The sequence below is a fragment of the Ochotona curzoniae genome, unplaced genomic scaffold, assembly GCF_017591425.1.
Source record: "Ochotona curzoniae isolate NIBS_2020 unplaced genomic scaffold, NIBS_Ocur_1.0 contig_66, whole genome shotgun sequence".
Taxonomy (NCBI): Eukaryota; Metazoa; Chordata; class Mammalia; order Lagomorpha; family Ochotonidae; genus Ochotona; species Ochotona curzoniae.
Genome location: NW_024466512.1, coordinates 13,890,006 through 13,908,018, shown reverse-complemented (window position 1 = coordinate 13,908,018; position 18,013 = coordinate 13,890,006). Strand labels below are relative to the sequence as shown.

At 49.4% G+C, this 18,013-nt stretch overlaps 1 protein-coding gene across 2 annotated transcripts in view; it reads right to left on the bottom strand.

The window, feature by feature from the left end:
- Nucleotides 1-3,159: 3,159 nt before the first annotated feature.
- GPAM (glycerol-3-phosphate acyltransferase, mitochondrial) overlaps nucleotides 3,160-18,013 on the bottom strand; it is a 30,086-nt gene continuing 15,232 nt past the window's right edge. For both annotated transcript variants that reach the window (XM_040992118.1, XM_040992117.1), the window contains exons 10-20: nucleotides 17,091-17,204; nucleotides 15,880-15,965; nucleotides 14,705-14,820; nucleotides 12,931-13,001; nucleotides 11,921-12,185; nucleotides 11,267-11,409; nucleotides 10,089-10,166; nucleotides 9,325-9,465; nucleotides 8,394-8,583; nucleotides 7,210-7,268; nucleotides 3,160-6,722 (exon numbers count right to left, since the gene is read on the bottom strand). In XM_040992118.1, coding sequence (XP_040848052.1) covers nucleotides 6,606-6,722; nucleotides 7,210-7,268; nucleotides 8,394-8,583; nucleotides 9,325-9,465; nucleotides 10,089-10,166; nucleotides 11,267-11,409; nucleotides 11,921-12,185; nucleotides 12,931-13,001; nucleotides 14,705-14,820; nucleotides 15,880-15,965; nucleotides 17,091-17,204 — 1,380 coding nt within the window. In that variant the 3' untranslated portion in view covers nucleotides 3,160-6,605. The remainder of the gene's footprint in view (nucleotides 6,723-7,209; nucleotides 7,269-8,393; nucleotides 8,584-9,324; nucleotides 9,466-10,088; nucleotides 10,167-11,266; nucleotides 11,410-11,920; nucleotides 12,186-12,930; nucleotides 13,002-14,704; nucleotides 14,821-15,879; nucleotides 15,966-17,090; nucleotides 17,205-18,013) is intronic.

The window sequence follows — 18,013 nt, the reverse complement described above, 5'->3', positions numbered from 1 at the left end:
CTGCCCCTGCTCCTGCCCCACGTTCTTCCAACTCCCACTGTATCAGATGACCAGTTCCTGCTTATACCTACCAAGCTGGCAGCTTAGTCCCTGGCAAGGAGCTGCACTCAGGGGCCATTGCTGTCCAACTCCCCTGACACCAGCAAACTCCCATTTGAGGCCTCACACAGCTGCTACTTTTTCCTTGTAAGTAAGGGCACGTGCTTCGAGCCCTTGCATTCTACCAAGTAACAAAGCAGAAGATGCAAGCCCCAGATGACAAGACCCCTGAGCCGTGGCCCCTGTGCCAGGGCTGATCAGGCAGGTGGAAGTGTGGCGAAGAAGGCCACGCGAGCCGTCTGAGTGTTCTCTCTCCATCACCTGCTCCCTGTTTCGCGCAGGGACGAAGGTCCAAAGCCGCCACCTCTTCCACTGCCTTGAGCAAAGGCTTGAAGTTGGCAAGGAAAGTGGCTAACACCTTCCACATTAACTCTGTCTCTGATCACTCCAAGTTAGCCACGCCAGGCGGGCATGTAGGCTTAAGAGTCCGTGGCCCAAGGATGCAGCCATGCCAGTGTGGTTGGGTGAGATGTTGGAGGGATTCCTGCCCCCACCATCTGCTGCTAACCCTGTTGGGCTGCCCTGCTGCCCCCAAACCTGCAAGTGGCTAAGCAGTCAGGTTCCTCCTCCTCCTCCTCTTATGATGGGGGTCATCAAACTGGGAACCACAAATGTTCCATCCCCCACACCCTGGAGTGATACAACATTGACAAGACGTCCAAGCCTGTTTCTGATTGCACATCCAATACAAAGGATGCTCATGAGGGGGTCCCTGCCATGGGCAACTGGAGCTGCGTCCACCAGGCAAAGAGCTGGCCATCCACGGCTCGGTCCAGAAAGTAAACAAGCAAGCTGTGAAATGGCCTCACCCACTGCCTTCCAAGGCCTTCTTTCTTCTTTCCTCTTTACCCTGAGGTGTAGCGCTAACACTGGCTCAGATGTCATGCACACCCTCCACTGAGGCTCCCCCTAGCACTTCAGACAGGGCCAGACAGCAGGCTGGGATGGGATTCACCATGCCTGGAAGGGGTGTAGGCATGTCCTGACTGAAAACCGAGGGTCCAGGATGCAGCCTGTCCAGCAGGGGAGGACGTGGGCCTGGCCATTCTTCCTAGCCACAGAGCCCAGTGACTGTTCCGGCCCAGGCCACACAGAAGCACGCTTCAGTACAAGCCCGGCTGAAGCCTCTTTGTGCCCCAAACACCTACTGAGTCGATGCCACTTTTAAGTTCAAAGTTAAAGGTATTGGCTCTTCCAGGCCCGTCCACAGCAGGGTTGCTGAATGCCTCCACTGAGCATGGACAAACCACAAAGTTGAAGGTCAAGTTTGAACAGCAGCCACCTGACCTGCTGGCAGCACAGCCTTGAGTGACAGCAGACATCAGCTTCGCTTTGGGACTGTTGCGAGCCATCAGCCTGGGATCTGGTACCAGTCATTGTTGAGGCTAAGCTCTGTGTCGTGGCAGGCATGCCACACAAGGCCTCCTGCTCCCCTCCTGCTCAATTCTGTGCAAGAGGCCTTCTCTGTGGGCTTCTGCGAAGCCCCGTGCTAAACTGTCCTTCATGAACACCCTTGCTGACCTGCTTCTGTCCATTGTGCCAGGGCGAAGGCAGGCTGTGCCCAAGAGGCACTGAGCCCAGGGCCTCACTGCGGGAGCACCAATGGATCCTGGGGTGAGCATGCCTGGCACTTGCTTCCCTGCAGCCAAGGGACTTCTGGTTCCACACCATTATGCAATTTGCCAGGCTCCACATCAATCTGGTGCCCGGCCTCCACTCCCCAGGAGGGAAGCGTGGAGGTTATGCCGACATGTTCATGCTCCCTTGGGCTGCTGCAGCTCACTGCACTGAAAGGGATGGTGCTTCTGGTCCAGGGTCTTTGAACCCAGGGAGTGAGTGTGGGAAACTTCACACCCCAAAACTTGGGTGGGCTGAATAGAAGATAACGCAGCCTGATTTCTTTCCCAGTACAGCTTCTGGCCCGACATGTCTGGGCCTCTTAAGAAACCTTTCCCGCCAGGAGGAAACTGCCTCTCCTGGGCTAGCCAGCCCTCAGAGATGGCCTTCAGACCCCTGCAGGCATCTGGGGAGGGAGCTAGCAGACAGGAGAGCCACTAAGAAAACTTAAGAGATCTTTACAGCTATCCAAAAGACTGTTCTTATGATGTGACAATTACTAAAATGTAAATGTCTGTCTTTCCAAATGTTTGATCTAACTTTGAGATTTGTGCCACAGTAAAATATTCATATACGTACGTATGTATATGTGTGTATGTGTACATATATGTGTGCATGTGTGTGCACTGGAGTTTAATAAACTTAGGTAAGAGCCTATCGAGTATTTTTTTAAAAAAAGATTTATTGGGGCCCGGCGCGGTGGCGCAAGTGGTTAAAGGTCCTCGCCTTGCACCCCCGGGATCCCATATGGGCGCCGGTTCTAATCCCGGCAGCCCCGCTTCCCTTCCAGCTCCCTGCCTGTGGCCTGGGAAGGCAGTCGAGGACGGCCCAAGGCTTTGGGACCCTGCACCCGCGTGGGAGACCCAGAAGAGGCTCCTGGCTTCGGATCGGCATAGTATCGGCCCGTTGCGCTCACTTGGGGAGTGAATCATCGGACGGAAGATCTTCCTCTCTGTCTCTCCTCTCTCTGTATATCCGCCTTTCCAATGAAAAAATAATAAAAATAAATCTTTAAAAAAAAAAAAAAAAAAAGATTTATTGGAAAGGCAGAATTAAAGAACAATTTTTAAAAGAGAGGGAGAGACAGAGAAAGAGAGATATTCCACCTGCTGGTTCACTCCCCAAGCAGCTGCAATGGCTGGGGCACACTGAAGACAGGGGCTTCACTGGGTCCCCTGTGCAGCACCGGGGCTGAAGCACCTGGGCCATCTCCCTCCACTTCCCCAGGTACCACAGCCGGGAACTGCATTAGCAGTAGAGCGGCCAGGACTCGAACCAGCACCCACATGAGATGCCAGTGTGACAGATGGCAACTTGACCCACTAAACCACAGGGCCCACCTTTCATTAAGTGTTTTTAATAAAACTGTATGTAAACTCAAACATGACACTGGCTCGTAAAATGAATTATGTAAGGAATCTTTACAAATCAAAGACAAATATATGTTTAATTTTTGGTTTATTATGACAAAACTACATTTCTGTGCTTCCCACAACACATTAACAGGCAGAAAAATCAACATTTTCAAGTCAGTTTTGCTCACAAAAATCACGCAGTGTTATTTTACAGTACTTCATAGCAATTATTTTACACAACCTAACATTCCTTTGTATAACTGGCAAATACCTTAACACCCTCCATCAAGACGTCAGAGCTCCAGCTGCTTAGAAAATGAAGTTCCAGTCTCTCTCCAATGCAGTCATTAGTCTGTGTTAAACTGCAATGCCACAAGCTCACAGGTCTCTAAAAATAGTGTTTTAAAAAATAGATTTACATCCCGTACTAAGTCTCAGAAACCTCAGCAACATGGCATTTTTCTAAGTATTAGATCTTTCTGTAGATAAAAATCTGCATTTAACTGCACAGTTCCTGCTAGATCTGCAATAAAGCCCTGATTATCTACCCCAATTAAACCTTATATGTATTAATTCTGCTTTCAGTGGAAAAGCCAGCCCATGAATAACTGAGCCTGCAGCAAAGGGCAGAGCACGCGTCACCTAGAGCAAGGTACGCATGCGTATTCTCTCCAGGGTGTAGGCGCAGAGGCACCCAGCGCAGCACTGGGTGGCGTGTCTCAGTGCCACACCGTACTGTCCCTGTAAGCAACTCCCTCACACAGGGCTGCCGAGCGTTTTCCGCGAGACACCAGTGAGAGGGTCCGAGGTGTCCCAGAGGGCAAAGGACACGAGCTCCAACAGATTGGGAAATGCTGGGTTAGACAGGCTAAGAGTGCCGAGTCCCGACGGCTAACGGGCACCACGTACGTCCTGGGGCAAACGGGGCTTCCGGACAAGGACACCCGTGGGACTGCCCTCTGCATCCTGGTGCCTGAGGACTCCACAGCCTGCACGGCCACTCCCTGCGGTCTGCCTTTCCCACTCTCACTGTCACCTGCGTGCATCTGGGAAGGAAAAAACGGCGTGCCTTCTCGGTGCTTAGTTCCACTTAGCTCCACGCACGCCATTCCCAACTCTGCCCTTTTAGTTTTTTTCCTTGACATGTTAAGAGAGCCAATTTCCTTCTTGTCTGATTTACATGGAACATTGTCATTTTAAAGACAAAGTGCAGTTTCCTATTGCTTGTTTGACTTGACTCAGTCTTACCCTGAAGCGCAAGCATTTCGGTTTCACAGAAATGCAAGAGAGTAAACCGGGAGTAAGTGATGACGAGCACCTCGTGTGTTTAACCTGACAAGGAAGCCATTCGCTGCGGGGAAGCAACGGGAGGATGAGCACAGTGCTATCTCACAGCCTCACCATGATGCGTTCTCTTTTCCGGTAATGAGGCACTGAAGAACGAGCTGTGCTAAAATTAATTCAAGGGTCAGCTTGTCTACATGAGCATTAACTTTGGTTGAGATCATGTTTTTCTTTTTTAGAAAAGGTTTCAGAAGCACCAGGTAATTACAAAAAGCATGCACATTTACCCTCCCAGTGAGTGAAGTGGCAGCATTGCCAACGAATGACACATTGCGTTCCCCAATGGCAACCGACGAGATGGCTGGAAAGCGGATGAGGCAGAGCAGCGCTGAGGCCGAAGCTGCAGTGTGCCCGCTCAGGGCGGCGAGGCAGCAGCTCCGTGCAGACTGACGGGCAGGGCGGCACCGCCTGCAGGAGGGCAGGCCCAGCCGACAGGGCACCGGAAAAACCCTGGATTCACAATTTGAAGGATGACAGAAGACGCACCAGGGAAATGACCGATTCCCCAGACAGCAAACATGCAAAGGAATAAATAAATAAGACTCCTTGGGACTCGCCCAAGTGCGGCCAAGAAAAGCAGTGTTGCAGCCCCAGTGTAACACGGAAGGCTGAGGGCGAGCGCTCCATCCCACAGAGGGCAGCCACGCTGCCAAGGAGCTCCTGCAAACAACTCCTGCCTTCAAACGCAGAACATGACAAGAGTCACGAGGGGACCACCGCAGCCCAGCATCTCCGCTCCACGTGGCAGGCAGGAGAGCTGGCACAGCGTGAAACACCGACCCGCCTTCCTCCCTCTCCCAACACACAGGATTCACAAGATACTAGTAGCATCTAGAAGCCGAGCATAAGAAAGTACAAAAGTTCATTCTTGGTACTTTTAAATTCAAAAGAGTCTATGCAATATTTATCAGCAAAAAAAAAAAAAATCCTGATTCCATAATTATCATGGAGAAAGAGGACAATAAACTCTTAGAAAAACTCTTAAATTACGTAATCTTTAAATTGCCGTAATCACCACAAGTAACAATTGTGCGCCCTGTCACACAAAAGCACCTAGCCGTCTGCGACAATTTGTCACGGGCATGGTGACTATGTGGCGTTGGGGCTTAGGCAGACAATCTACGTACATTTCTAAAGAACCACGGTTTTGTTCTTTTGCTCACAGCTCAAAACCCACAGATACTTCCAACTCGTACCACTGAGTGGATTCAGCACGTTCATGGCACAGGTTGCCCACTGACCAGTCTCATGGGTCCCAGTCCCTGTGCCTCGGGTGCAGTGTAGACTCTGTGTGCCAGGCTCCTTCCTGCATGCCATGCTCTGCAGAGTCCAGCAGGCCCGGCTGGCTGCATTCGAAAAGCAGCTCCGACAAAGACTTGTAACCTTGAGGCAGGTGCCATTTGAGGGCCAGAAGTGACACAGACAAAAAACTGGAGATTTTTTTTTTTTCTTAGATACCTGCTGGTCTTTTAAAATGAAATGGCACTTCTCTATATGAGCTAAAGTTTTCTGGCCAGGTTTAACTGGCATTCTCTCAGCAAATTTACCTCTCAATTTCCGTCCTACATCATCTAGTGTCTTTTGCCATGCAGCTCTGGAGGTGCCTTCTAATTCTGACCACACAGCACAGCACAGCACAGGGCTTCCTGGCCTGGAGAGGTGGGAAGAAAGGTGCTCCCCGCCCCCCAGGTAAATGCAGCTGCTAGCAACACATCTGGAAACAAGCGGAGAGATGGGGCAGTGATGTTTTAGAGAGCACTGGCCAGGAACCCCACAGTTTCAGTGACTGACCCGTCAGCACTGAGCACATCACACGGGATCCAGTTCTGGGACACAACCACGTTTCTCTGTCCACCATAGTAATTAGTCCTTTAAAGTGTCACTAAAATGCAAAACTTTAATAAATTTTTCAAATAAATTACTGAGATTTCATCTAGCCACCTACTGGTGAGGAGCTGTGAGCGGAGGCCGGGGGGTGCGGGGCCCCCAAGTGTTATCTGCCGGCTGTCGCTTTGGCCCAGCGTGCGGAAGGTCCCGGGGCCGAGGAGGGAGAAGGCACTTGTCTTCTAGATCACCATGGGGACAGGAAGGCCTGACCACGCGGCGGCACCTGCAGCTCTCGGGTTGGGGGCCAGAGCCTGCCACGAGCTCAGCTCGTGTCCTTCACTTGCCAGAGGTGCCACGGGCTGCCTACAGCACCACAAAACTCAGAATATATTCCAGGAGCTTCTGCCGGTTGCCTTGAGGTAGGAACGTGCTGCTCAGTTCTAAAACAGACACCCTCTTTTGTTTGGTCTCTTTGAAAACCTAAGGAGAAAGTTTAGATTACATTGAAGGTTAAAAAAAAAAATAACCAGCAGGGGATGACCTGCCACCCTGACCTGTGTGTCCCAGGCCCCAGTAAAGGCATGGAAAGGAGTGTGCAAGGAGTGGGGAACTTGGGGTGCAGCTGCGGTATTTTCTGGGTACACGTCGGCTGGTGTACTATACTTTCAGGTTTATGTTAGAAAACAATCACGAATAGTGTCTTAGAAACAGGCCACGAGGGCGTCTCCATGGAGGCTCTACAAGATGAAGGAACCTGAGGCTATTTCTAGCAAGATTTGCAAAAAAAAAAAAAAAAAAAATACCCCCAGAAAAAGTCACAAACACACACACGGGAAATTGAATGGAATAAAGGGAAGCCAGAACTGCTTCCCGTGCAGTCTGGCCCACTGCAAAGCAGCTCAGGAAGACCCAGTGTAAGGAGAGCAGAAGCTATTCCAAGCCTTTGCTGCAGGCACGGGCCACCTACCCCGATATCCTTGAACATTTTCACGGCATTCTTCACGAGGCAGTACGTGGCGCTCTCAGCTGCAGAGAGAGAACAAGGCCCCATCAAATGCTGCGGCCTGGCACCAGGGCAAGTCCCCCGATGGCACAGGAAGAAGGCAGGGGAAGGCAGGGAGCGTGTGAGGCAGGGCCCCGGACCGAGCCAGCTCCGTGTCCGCTGCCGGCGGCCGAGGGGTCCCTGATGACTTGCTTTCTTTCCACTGCCTTTGTGGTCTGCTCAGTGAAGAAAGAGGAAGGGGAGGGAGGAGGAGGAAGCAAGGAGAAACACTCAACCAGAGAGTTTATGAGCATGAAATGACCTAGTGACTGACGGTTCCACACCACACTGCGGATCTTTGAACAGCAGAGAGGCCAGAGCGCACACGAGGGTCAGAAACAACAGCTTCACGTCCAGGTTTGCCCATGAACCAAGCACCCTGGACGGCTTTCTCACCCACGCGGCCAGGGGACAGCATCAGATCACCTTTACACCTCTTCCGGCTCCACCAATGGATGTAAAGTGGTTTCAGTCCCAAACCACAATTGTATAAAATGGTTCTCCGTGCCAATCACCTCTTATCAAGAGATGCATTAACAGATGATGCCAAGGGCTGACCGCTGACCGGGATATGGAGCAGCCGAGCCCACATTGTTGCTCGGAGTGCAAACGGGTCTAAGCACCCCCACACTGCCAGGCAGTCTCCACTGGAGCAGAATACACTGGGAGCCTGTGACCAGGCAATTCTATTCCTACAGGTGTGCATACACAGAGCACAGACGCTCGTCCCTAAACACGTCAACATGTTCACGGCAGCACCGTGTCACGCTGCTCTGAGGGACACACACCCTGCACACCCATCTGTAGCAGATGAATATTAAATGATGAGTGGACACCCACACACCGGGACACTCCACAGCAACCACAATGAATACGTGCAGCACGGATGAGCCTTACAAACATCACGTGAAAAAGCCAGACACGACAGGACATGAGTCGTCTCCCATTCGATTCTCATAACATACCAAAAGCAGAGAATAGCAATAATCTATGCAGTTAGAGGTCATGACAGTTTGGCCTTTTTTCCAATTTTCCATAATTAGCAGACTTCTGCAATCAAGAAAAAAAAATCATCTCTTTAAAGAAATCAAAATGATGACTTAACATACCATACACTGCAACATCTCTTTCTGTTCTGCTTATTAGGTATTTGTGCAACTTCTGCAGGTATTCAGGCTCCGGGACAGGGCCGCTGAAGCTGTGCACAAAGGTGGCGGCGGAGCTGTAGGCCTCGAGCAGGGGCCCCAGGAGTCTCTGTAAGAAGGTGACGAACTGCTGATGCTCCTTGGACTGGCTCACCTGAGTGCGACAGCGGGAGACAAAGTCACGTGGAAGGAGCAGGAAAAGGACAAGCCGCGCACCTTCCTGAGGCTTCCCCTGCAGCGGCGGGAGCCGAGCGGACGGCAGCTCACACCGGCACTGCCTGAAACGTGGCCTGGAGCCTGTCCTGCGGAGAACTACCGCCCCCCACCCCCCCGTGGGCTCCGGAGAACTCCGTGGTCACGTCATGCCCTTTTCCAGTAACAGGCTTGCACTGACAAGTGCACGTAATGCAGACCTGCTGCCCTCTGTGAACAGAGCAATCCAGCCACCATTCGCTCTCCAAAGCTACAATTAGAAAGGGCTTTTCTACAGATTAATGACAATCTGTCAAGAGGAAGAGGGACCCAGAAAGGACAACGGGCAATGACAACTACTAATTCATCTCGCTCCCAGACCCGGGACGGTTTCATCCTGCATTGATGAGGACTGTACAGAAATACTGCCTGCCAAGCAGAGACACAGCTGAGGGGACTTAAGTGACTGCACAGTGAGAGATGCCAGCTGTGACGGTCAGCCTCCAGGTCCTTGTCCCCTCACCAGTCCCCAGGCTGAGCAGCTGCAAGCCTCAACGCCACCCAGTCTGGTCCTCTTTGCTCCTCAGAAGCTGCTGGCTCGTGGCTTCTTCAGAAAGGAGCCACCACAGCCCCGGTTTAGCACCTTGCAGCATCCACCTCAGCTGAGCACGGCAGCACCTGTCACAATTCTTCGCCAAAGTACCTTCAGGTAGCAATCTCGCTGCTCCTCAGCAAAATCACTGTCTTCATCTTCTTCATCACTCCGCCAAGACAAAGGTTCTGGAAGTTTCTTGTCCCACTGTTGCTCACCAAGACCAGCACTGATATCTTCCTGCTCATCTTGCTGTGCGAGGAGACGACCAACGACAGGTAAACACACACGAGTACCCCAGCACCTGCCCAGCTGGACGACCCCACGCAGCACTCTCCCCATCGCTTCCCCCGCTCGTCCTCCTAGCCAGGCATGGATCAGGTCACTTCCCTCCCCCAACCACGTTCAGGAAACTGCAGGCAAGCAGTGGGCACAGGCACCGGGTAGGTTACCAAGTAGGTTAAGTTGGACGGGCCTCCCGTCTTCTAAACCGCCCTCTACTTCTGTAAGGCAGGACTCCCGCCCCACACCAAACTCACCAAAATTAAAACAAAATCTCAAGAGAGAAATATGAATATGTACGAATGACAAGGACACTGATCTGCGGCACAGCGTCGTCTTAGAATGCACACTGGCAGATGTCACAGAACCAAGTTGAGGTATGCCTAGCAGACCACCGCTGACACAGCAGGGAGGCACCGGAGGTCCCCAGAGACGGGCATTCTCTCCAGTCCTGTTTGCTCTGCTCTCCTCATCCGGACATGACTCCAGCTGACTAACGCAGCTGGTACCCACAGAAACGCTGATCTAAGTTAGCAGAAAGGCAAGCAAAGCGCGACCAAGCCAAGGACGAGCACAGCAAGGGCTGCCCTCACCTCCGCCACGGTGAGGATGCCGTACTGGATAAACCTCCCCACCGTCTCGTGGCAGACTTGGTAATACGTCTGGCAGGGCTGGAAAGAGAAGTTATTCAGCTGTAACTGTCACACTCCAATATTTCACTTTTTAAGCCAAAGCCACAAAAGGGACCTGTCTAAACATGAAGGAATTTCATGTTCATGGATAAACAAAATGAAAACATAAGTTTATTTTGCTACATCATAACTACATAGAGTATTTCCATAATACACATCTTCCATGGACTTTTTGGGAAGGTTTCTTGCATTTCTTCCCATTGCAGCACCTACCTCACTGCGGCATCGGGCAGGCCCTGGGACTGCCAAGTTCTGCCTCTTGATCAACGCTCGGTCAAGGGCACAGCGTGAGAAGAGACCTCCCTCACTCACTGCCCGGGGGAGTGCACAGCTCCAGGCTCTCCCTAGCCGAGCAAGCCTGCTCAAGGGCTGGCTACCAGGCCCCTCCATCCGCTCCCTTCCCTTAGCAAGAATTCACAGGCAAAAACAATCTCACCGCAACTGCTATATACAACCTTTCAACACCTCAAAAAGGACGCAGGGGAAACAGGAGATCCACACAGGAAGCTGTTTAGCCCCCACCAGGTCCCCTCAGGCCCCAAAGCTCCTGCACACACTCCAGCAGGACCCTGGGGAACTCCTCCTGCGCGCTGCTGAGGAGGGCTGGACTGCCAACATGCACGCGCAGATGTCTCAAACACGTTCACAGGAGGGAAAAATACCAGAATGCACGTGAAACACACATTCTATGTAACACACACGCTTCTGGGAAGTGGAAAGATGCCCCTGGGGGGCCTCATTCTCTGCATTTACAAACTAAGAGGAGGCTGAGGAAATCCATGATTTTCTCATCAGTAGAGCCAGCCTCCACAGGTGGGAATGTTAACGATTCACAAGCCACTGCCCCAGTGCTTTGGCTCAGAACTCTGGGAACACTGACCACTGATCCTCTCACTCCTTACGGCTGGAACACGCTGGTCAGCGAGTCCAGGTAAACAAGCGAGGCGACGGCATGTTGGTTGTGGGGGAAGGGCGTCAGACACCCTGGAGCAGAACACACAGCTTCAGAGAGGGACCAGCGATTCCGAGTCACACAAGTGGTTGATGAGAACCGAGGACAGGGAGGGGCCTCCACTCACCAGCGAGATGCTGCCTTCATTGGAGAGCAGGTAGCACAGGCTGGCGGCCCTGCGCACCAGCTGCTCCTGGCTGACCAGGCCGGCGGGCACACCCGCAGAGCTTCCAGAACCCCTCTTGTTCAGGACCGCGTAGAGACTGCAGGCTGAGGACAAAACAACAAAGAAGTCGCCACCTGTGGGTCTCCAGGAAGAGCTTCATCTGGCTCACACAACTCTATTCACCTGATTGTGAATACAGCAAAAAAAAAAAACCATGGCCTGCATCTGCTAGGGAGAATTTAAGTAAATCTCCATGGGATTCAAGTCTTAGGAGACCATGTGACCCAAACTCCATCGAAGTGGTCAACTAACTCGAGTCCCTTCTTCTCTTCTTCCTCTGCATTCTCGTAATTAAAATAACTCCTTCTGATCTCAGGTTTCCAGCTCTGCACAGCAAGGCACACCTTACTTCTCAGGAAATGTAATATTCTGTAGATGGCAATTTGGTAAACACTCCTTGTAGTCATAGTGACATGACAAGAGATTACATTTCCTTTGGAGTCTCCCATTCTAGCCAGTGTCCCACCAAGCAAGACCCATCCAAACGGACACGGTCACCGTTGTGTGTCTGAAACCCTTGCACCGTCCCTGACCAAACTACAGGGCCTGACATACCTAGGATGGCCTCCATGATAAAAACTTGCAGGACTCCATTGCTGTAGAAGTTGAGTTCAAAGACTGACGGGACAGTTGTGCTGGGAGTGATGAAAAATTCGTCATTCCTGCTAGTGGGGGTGATAGCGACGCAATTGCCCAGCAGCTGGAGGGCGTGCATGACCACGTCTTCGGAATTCCCTGAGAAGCCCAGGTCAAAGTCACGGGCCAGGACTTCCTCCTTCATCACAAAGAAGTCTTCCACCAATGTAGAGAGATTAATTCCCTAAAGAACAGACAGAAATGACCTGGTTGGTGATGCCGGAGCGCCTATCTTTTCAAAGACCAGGAGGCCAACATTTCAAGAATTTTCTTCTTGCTTGCCTTGCCTTTCCAGTGGCTCACTGTTGGCATATATAGAAATATATGGGCCACAGCAGCCATGCAGAAGAAGCCGGAAAACTGCTGAAAATGCTGGTCCCTGAGGAACGTAAAGCTATTCCACGCTCGAGAGCACAGGGCATGAGCACGGAAGGTCAACAGAAAAGCAGCTCAAAGGGGTGCTTACATTTTAGCAAGAAATTGCTTATTTCAAAAATCTATCTGGTTATCTACTGGTGCTTACAAATACTGGCACTGTGTGGAGACTGTGTGGTTATGCACCAGCCATCACCTCCCCTCCCACAGAGCTGCGACCAGTGGCCAGTGAGAGGGTAAAAGGCGAGTTCTCAAGCATAAGTCCCTTAGAAACAGGCCACTATCAGGATATACATCTCAGAGCAATGAAATAAACTTTATTCACATAAAGCAAAGAATCTCTTATTACTATATGTACGACGCAGTTGGATTACCTTTTTTTTTTTCAAGCAGAGATCCTCTTCTATCAGATTAAGAACTCCTTTGGGCAGGGTCCTTGGCTTATTTCATAGCTTATCTCAGAGTACTTGACAGGAGGGGCCCGAATCAGCCTTGGACAACCAGCAGAACTGCCCCCTGCTTCCCGCGAGCTGCAGCAGATGCTGCAGACCTACCTGGCGGTGGCGGTACAGCAGCAGGCAGGCCACGATGTGAGTGGACATGATGGCGCAGGACTTACTGGCAGCTGCAAGGCAAACACAGACCTGCACATGTATGTTCTCTGACACTTCCAAGATACTGAGTTTTACACTGAGTATTTACAACTATAATGTCTCCTACCATGGCTCTTCATGCTGAAACTTAGCAAAAGGAAGTGATCACATTACAGAGCTCTGGCACAATGGACGTCATCAGAGATCAGGACCCATCACGTCATAGCCTGACACTGGGCCGCTTTCGATCCAGCCCTGTGACATTAACGGCTGGAATGGTCCAGAGACAGCTTCCCCGAAACACTAAAATCTGAAGCCTATTCTAGGAGTGGCCTCCAGGCAGTCCTGTTTCCATAAGCCTGGACCTGCTCCTGGCCGCAACTGATGATAAAGGCAGCACTGGCCCCCCTCTTCCTGTAGGTGTTCAACCCCTTAAAGTGAAGGCACAGACCCGAGGGGGAAGAAAGAAGTGGACTGGAAGTCAGCCAAGTCGGGGCTCACATCCTTATTTCTATACTAATTCCATGACTTGGGCAAATTAGTTAAATTTCCAAGCCTCAGTTTCCTCATGGATCAAATGGAAATACCACCTCACTACGTGGGCCAGTTGGGAATGACATGAGGGCCTGGCACAAACCCTCTAGGAATGGGTATGCAATATATTTGCATTATTTCCTTTCAACCTGGCCCAGAGGTGAGGAAGGACAGAAACAGCGTGTTTGAGCATGACTGCAGAGTATAATGCCATTCTTCAATCACAGAAAATAATCATCATCGAAATTATCCATGAAATAAAGGTATTGTTTGTGATTTTCAGAGATAATAATGAATTCATGAAAATTACACTCATAGCTGAAGTTGTCTCTGGTGTATAAAAATAAAATCCAAGGACCCTGGCTGTTTAGGTACGTGCCACCTGCTGGGACCTTTATTTTGAGCATCTAGACAATCAGGAAGCTTCACCTTTCACATCACATCAGGCAGGGGAGACACAAGCACATTGCTAGGGAAGGAATCTGTCCAAAGGCAGTGGGCAAACGGAGCAGCGAGAGCACATGCAGCAAGAAGAGGGGAGGGAGCCCAGAGCATGGGCAGGAAGTGGCCGGTGACCGTGGATGGAGCCAGGGCCCAGCCGGCCACCAAGGTGCCACGAGGTTCCCTCAGCATTTGACGGCAGCCTGCACCAAGGGACACAGGGGATGCTAGTTCTGCATCCCACCTCGCTTGGCTCTGGGCCACTCCCACACGTGCACAACTCCACTGAGCAGAACAGAGCTTCTCAGAGGGCGGAACCATTCGTAGTCACTTTGCAGTCTCAACAACTAACACAAAGCTCTAACCATAACAGCCACTCCATATCGGCTGAATGAAAATGTTCCTGGAGTCAGAGAAAGGGACATGCAACTTACAAAGCTATATCAATTTGTATAGTACAAATTAGCTTAAAACAACACATTCATAAGCAAAACAGGCCACAAGGTCATTCTGATAATACCATTTTTTGTAAAACACATGAACTAACACATGAGCAGCTCCTAAAGATCAGAAACTATGTGAGCTGTCTTACTCAGATCCTCTCAATCCCCACAGCATCACCTTCTAACACCCCATTATCACCACTGGGGAGTTTGGCAGTGGAAGTCAACCTCAGCAGACTCTGAAAGCTGTACGGTCTGGACTGCTGCACCACACTGAGTGTGAGCTGTGGGGTTACAGAGAGCAGCCCTCCACTTACTGAAGAGGATGTGCTCGGCCAGATTCGAGATCAGCCTCCTGCGGAAGGATTCATCGGCTGCATTTCTGGACTCATTCATGGCTGCATCCACACCTTCGTCAGCAGCATCACTGGGTCTGCAAAATGGGATCGAAGTCAGCCTTCCATACGCCTGCTCCTTTCCAGATAAATCATATAGGTTAATCTAAATGTATGAGGTATTTTGAATTACCATCTTTTAAATCTGAACAATAAATTATGTCTATGGATTGTTCTACTCTGTAATATAATTCATTAATGTAAAAAAAAAAAAACCTCTACTGGCCAGCTAAGTTGTCTGTCTGTGCCTCCCTTCCAACATTCACAAGCAAGAAGATTATAGAGGCTGATGTCTCATTTTACAGCACTTTCAAAAATCAACACTTTGATGGGACTGTCACAGCAGGTTGTGCCCGTGGCCTGCGACCCCACCACCTCACATCAGGGTACCAGTTTCTACTCCTTGCCGCTCCATTTCTGATCCACCTTCCTGCTAATGCCACTATGAAAGCAGTCAATGAAACCCCAGGGCTTGAGCTCCCGCCACTCACACGGGAGACCCAGGGAGAGTTCAGGCTCCCAGCTTCAGCCTGCTCCAGCCTTGGACATGGCAGCCATGTGGGGAACGAGCCAGCAGAGCAGAAGCTCTCTGTGTCTCTTTCTCTTTTCTTCCCTCCCTTTTCTCTCTCTCTCTCTCAACTCTACCTTTTAAGTAAATGCTTAAAAAGAAAAAAATGTCAACACTTCATATTAAATGAAGAACTTCAACTTCTCTAGATTAGGATTAGAATTCAATGTGGATTCTGAAAAATCCAAATAGAAAAACTCCTTTACATGTTCAATCTATGTACAATTTGTATAACTTGAAGTACCATCAAAAATAATTCAAAGACTCAGAAGCACCAATGAGATCTCCTACATGACCCTCAAACTTGAGGAAGACTCTATATGCAAATAATCCAAGGCTTCCAAACTCATACAATGACATGTCATTACTTCAATACTCCTGATAAAATCAAGAGAAAAATTTCTTCCATTAGGAAGGGAATGAGACGATACATTCTTTTCATAAAGGTAACCTGTGTTTAGGTCCAGCATAAGAAATAAGAAGAAATAAGAAAATAGCTCAGTAGGTTTAAGAACTCTGCAGATCTTACCTTGAAGGAAGTATAGCTGGCAGCAGGGCTTGTTCCAAAGAAAGGGGAGCAGTCACAGGTTTTTGACTTTGGCTTTCTAAATATTCCTGAAAAAATATACATAACACGTTCCATTCTATCTTACTCCTCTACAAACATAAAATAGAGTCAATTCTTTAAGAGGTTAAAAGGGAGTAACTTATCAAATGAGTCTTGGCATGAAGCAGGGAAACTAGTTCCAATACCTAAAGCTATCTTCAGCAGTCTGGAGCGATTCAAAGAATATTGCTAAACATGAAACTTAAGAACAAAGACAGAAAGAACAGAATGATTTTTAAACAAAATCACCCAAGAAACTTAAAAATCTAACTTTTCTCACATCTTCAGGAAATTATTGACATTATCAAAAGTACTAATATTGACAACTGACAACCATACTTAGAAGAAATATTTACTCAGTATTCAAAAGGACCTTAATCCAAAAGCAAATCATAACTAGAGAAGCTGTGTACATTTAAAAAATAAAAGTGTAGTAAGAAATGAGAAGGCTCCTACGAGTGGAAGGCATTTGAGACCAGAGGCGCTCTCACGTGCAGCTAAAATCTTCTCAACTCAAGCCAACATGCAGAACAGACAGATGGCCTGACCTCTGCTCCACAGCCCTGGGCTCCCCAACGCCTTCCCTGCTCCTCTCTGTCCACCAGCCCCACTAGATCTTAGGGAGTCTGAAACGGCAAAGACCTTAACACCTCCTGTCCCGCCTTTCAACAAGACTGACACCATCCCTGGGGACATGTGGGTACTGGGTTCTGCTCAGTAACATACAGCCTCACTCACCCCAACACTCAATTTCACTCAGCTTTTAAATCTGTTTTGAAAATTCTCCTGTAAGCACAATTTTAAAGCATAACACACTGACATATATTATAAAGCAATAAGCAAAACTCTACAAATAGCAAGAAATGTTGAACCAGGTGTCTCACCAAGACAGACTCGTTGTCCTTTGTGCAGGGCAAGGCTGGGGAACGTTCTGTCTGCTCCCTGCCACTTGGGTACTTACAGTATCATTCATGGAACATATATAATTAGTAACTTAGGCTTAGTCCTTACAGGAGAGGGTGGACCAGAGGTCCCACATCACGCAAAAGGGGATCACTCGAGCCAGACTGCATCCCAGCTCTCCTGATTCCAGGCTGATGTTCTAACACGGCTCCATTCCTGCAGACACTCACCTTCAAAGAAAACGGCTGTGCGAAATCCACTCGGACGTAGCCATAGTTTTTCCTTAGCATTCTAATGACACCTCTTGCTACACTCCACAGGCTCTCATTCTTCTTAGGCTTGCCCTAATTTCCAATGTGGGAAAAAAAATCTATAGTGAGAAATAAAGCTAACACACACATTCTGTTATCCAAAGGTATTTTTTTCCACTTTTATTTATTTTGAAAAGCAGACAGACACAGAGATCTCACACGCACTAGTTCACAGTCCAATGCCCAAACAGCAAGGACTGAGCAAGGCTAAGCCAGGAGCTGAGAATTCAATTAGAGTCAGGAACCCAAATACTTGGAGACATCATCTGTTGTCTTCCAGGGTACACATTAGCAAGAAGCTGGACTGGAATCCAGACACTCCAATAACAGGACATAGGTTTCCCAAGTGCCATTTTTCTAAGATGTATTAATTCAGAAAGAGAGAGATATTCTATCAGCTGGTTCATTGTCCAAACAGCCACACGAGCTGAGCCTGACCCATAATGAAGGCAACAGCCAGGACATTCATCCAGGTCTCCCGCTTGGGCGTAGTGACCCAAGTAATTGGGCTCTCTTCCACTGGTTTCCCACGCATGGTAACAGGGAGCTGGATCACAGGTGGTGCAGCCATACGAGATGCTGGCGTTACAGGCAGCATCTTTACCCATGACACCACACTGCTGGTCCTCCTAAGCACCACTTTAAACCACTGTGCCAACTGCCCATCTTTTAATTTTTTTTAATGAAAACTGGAACTTCACTGTGAAAAAGACAACAATTAATGGAAAGGGAAAAAAGTATTTAAAATTGTCTGGTAGTCACAGATGCTATGAAATGATGAAATGTAGTGTCATGGGGGGGTGATACAATAAAAAAAACCATCAGCACATGTTAATTCAGTA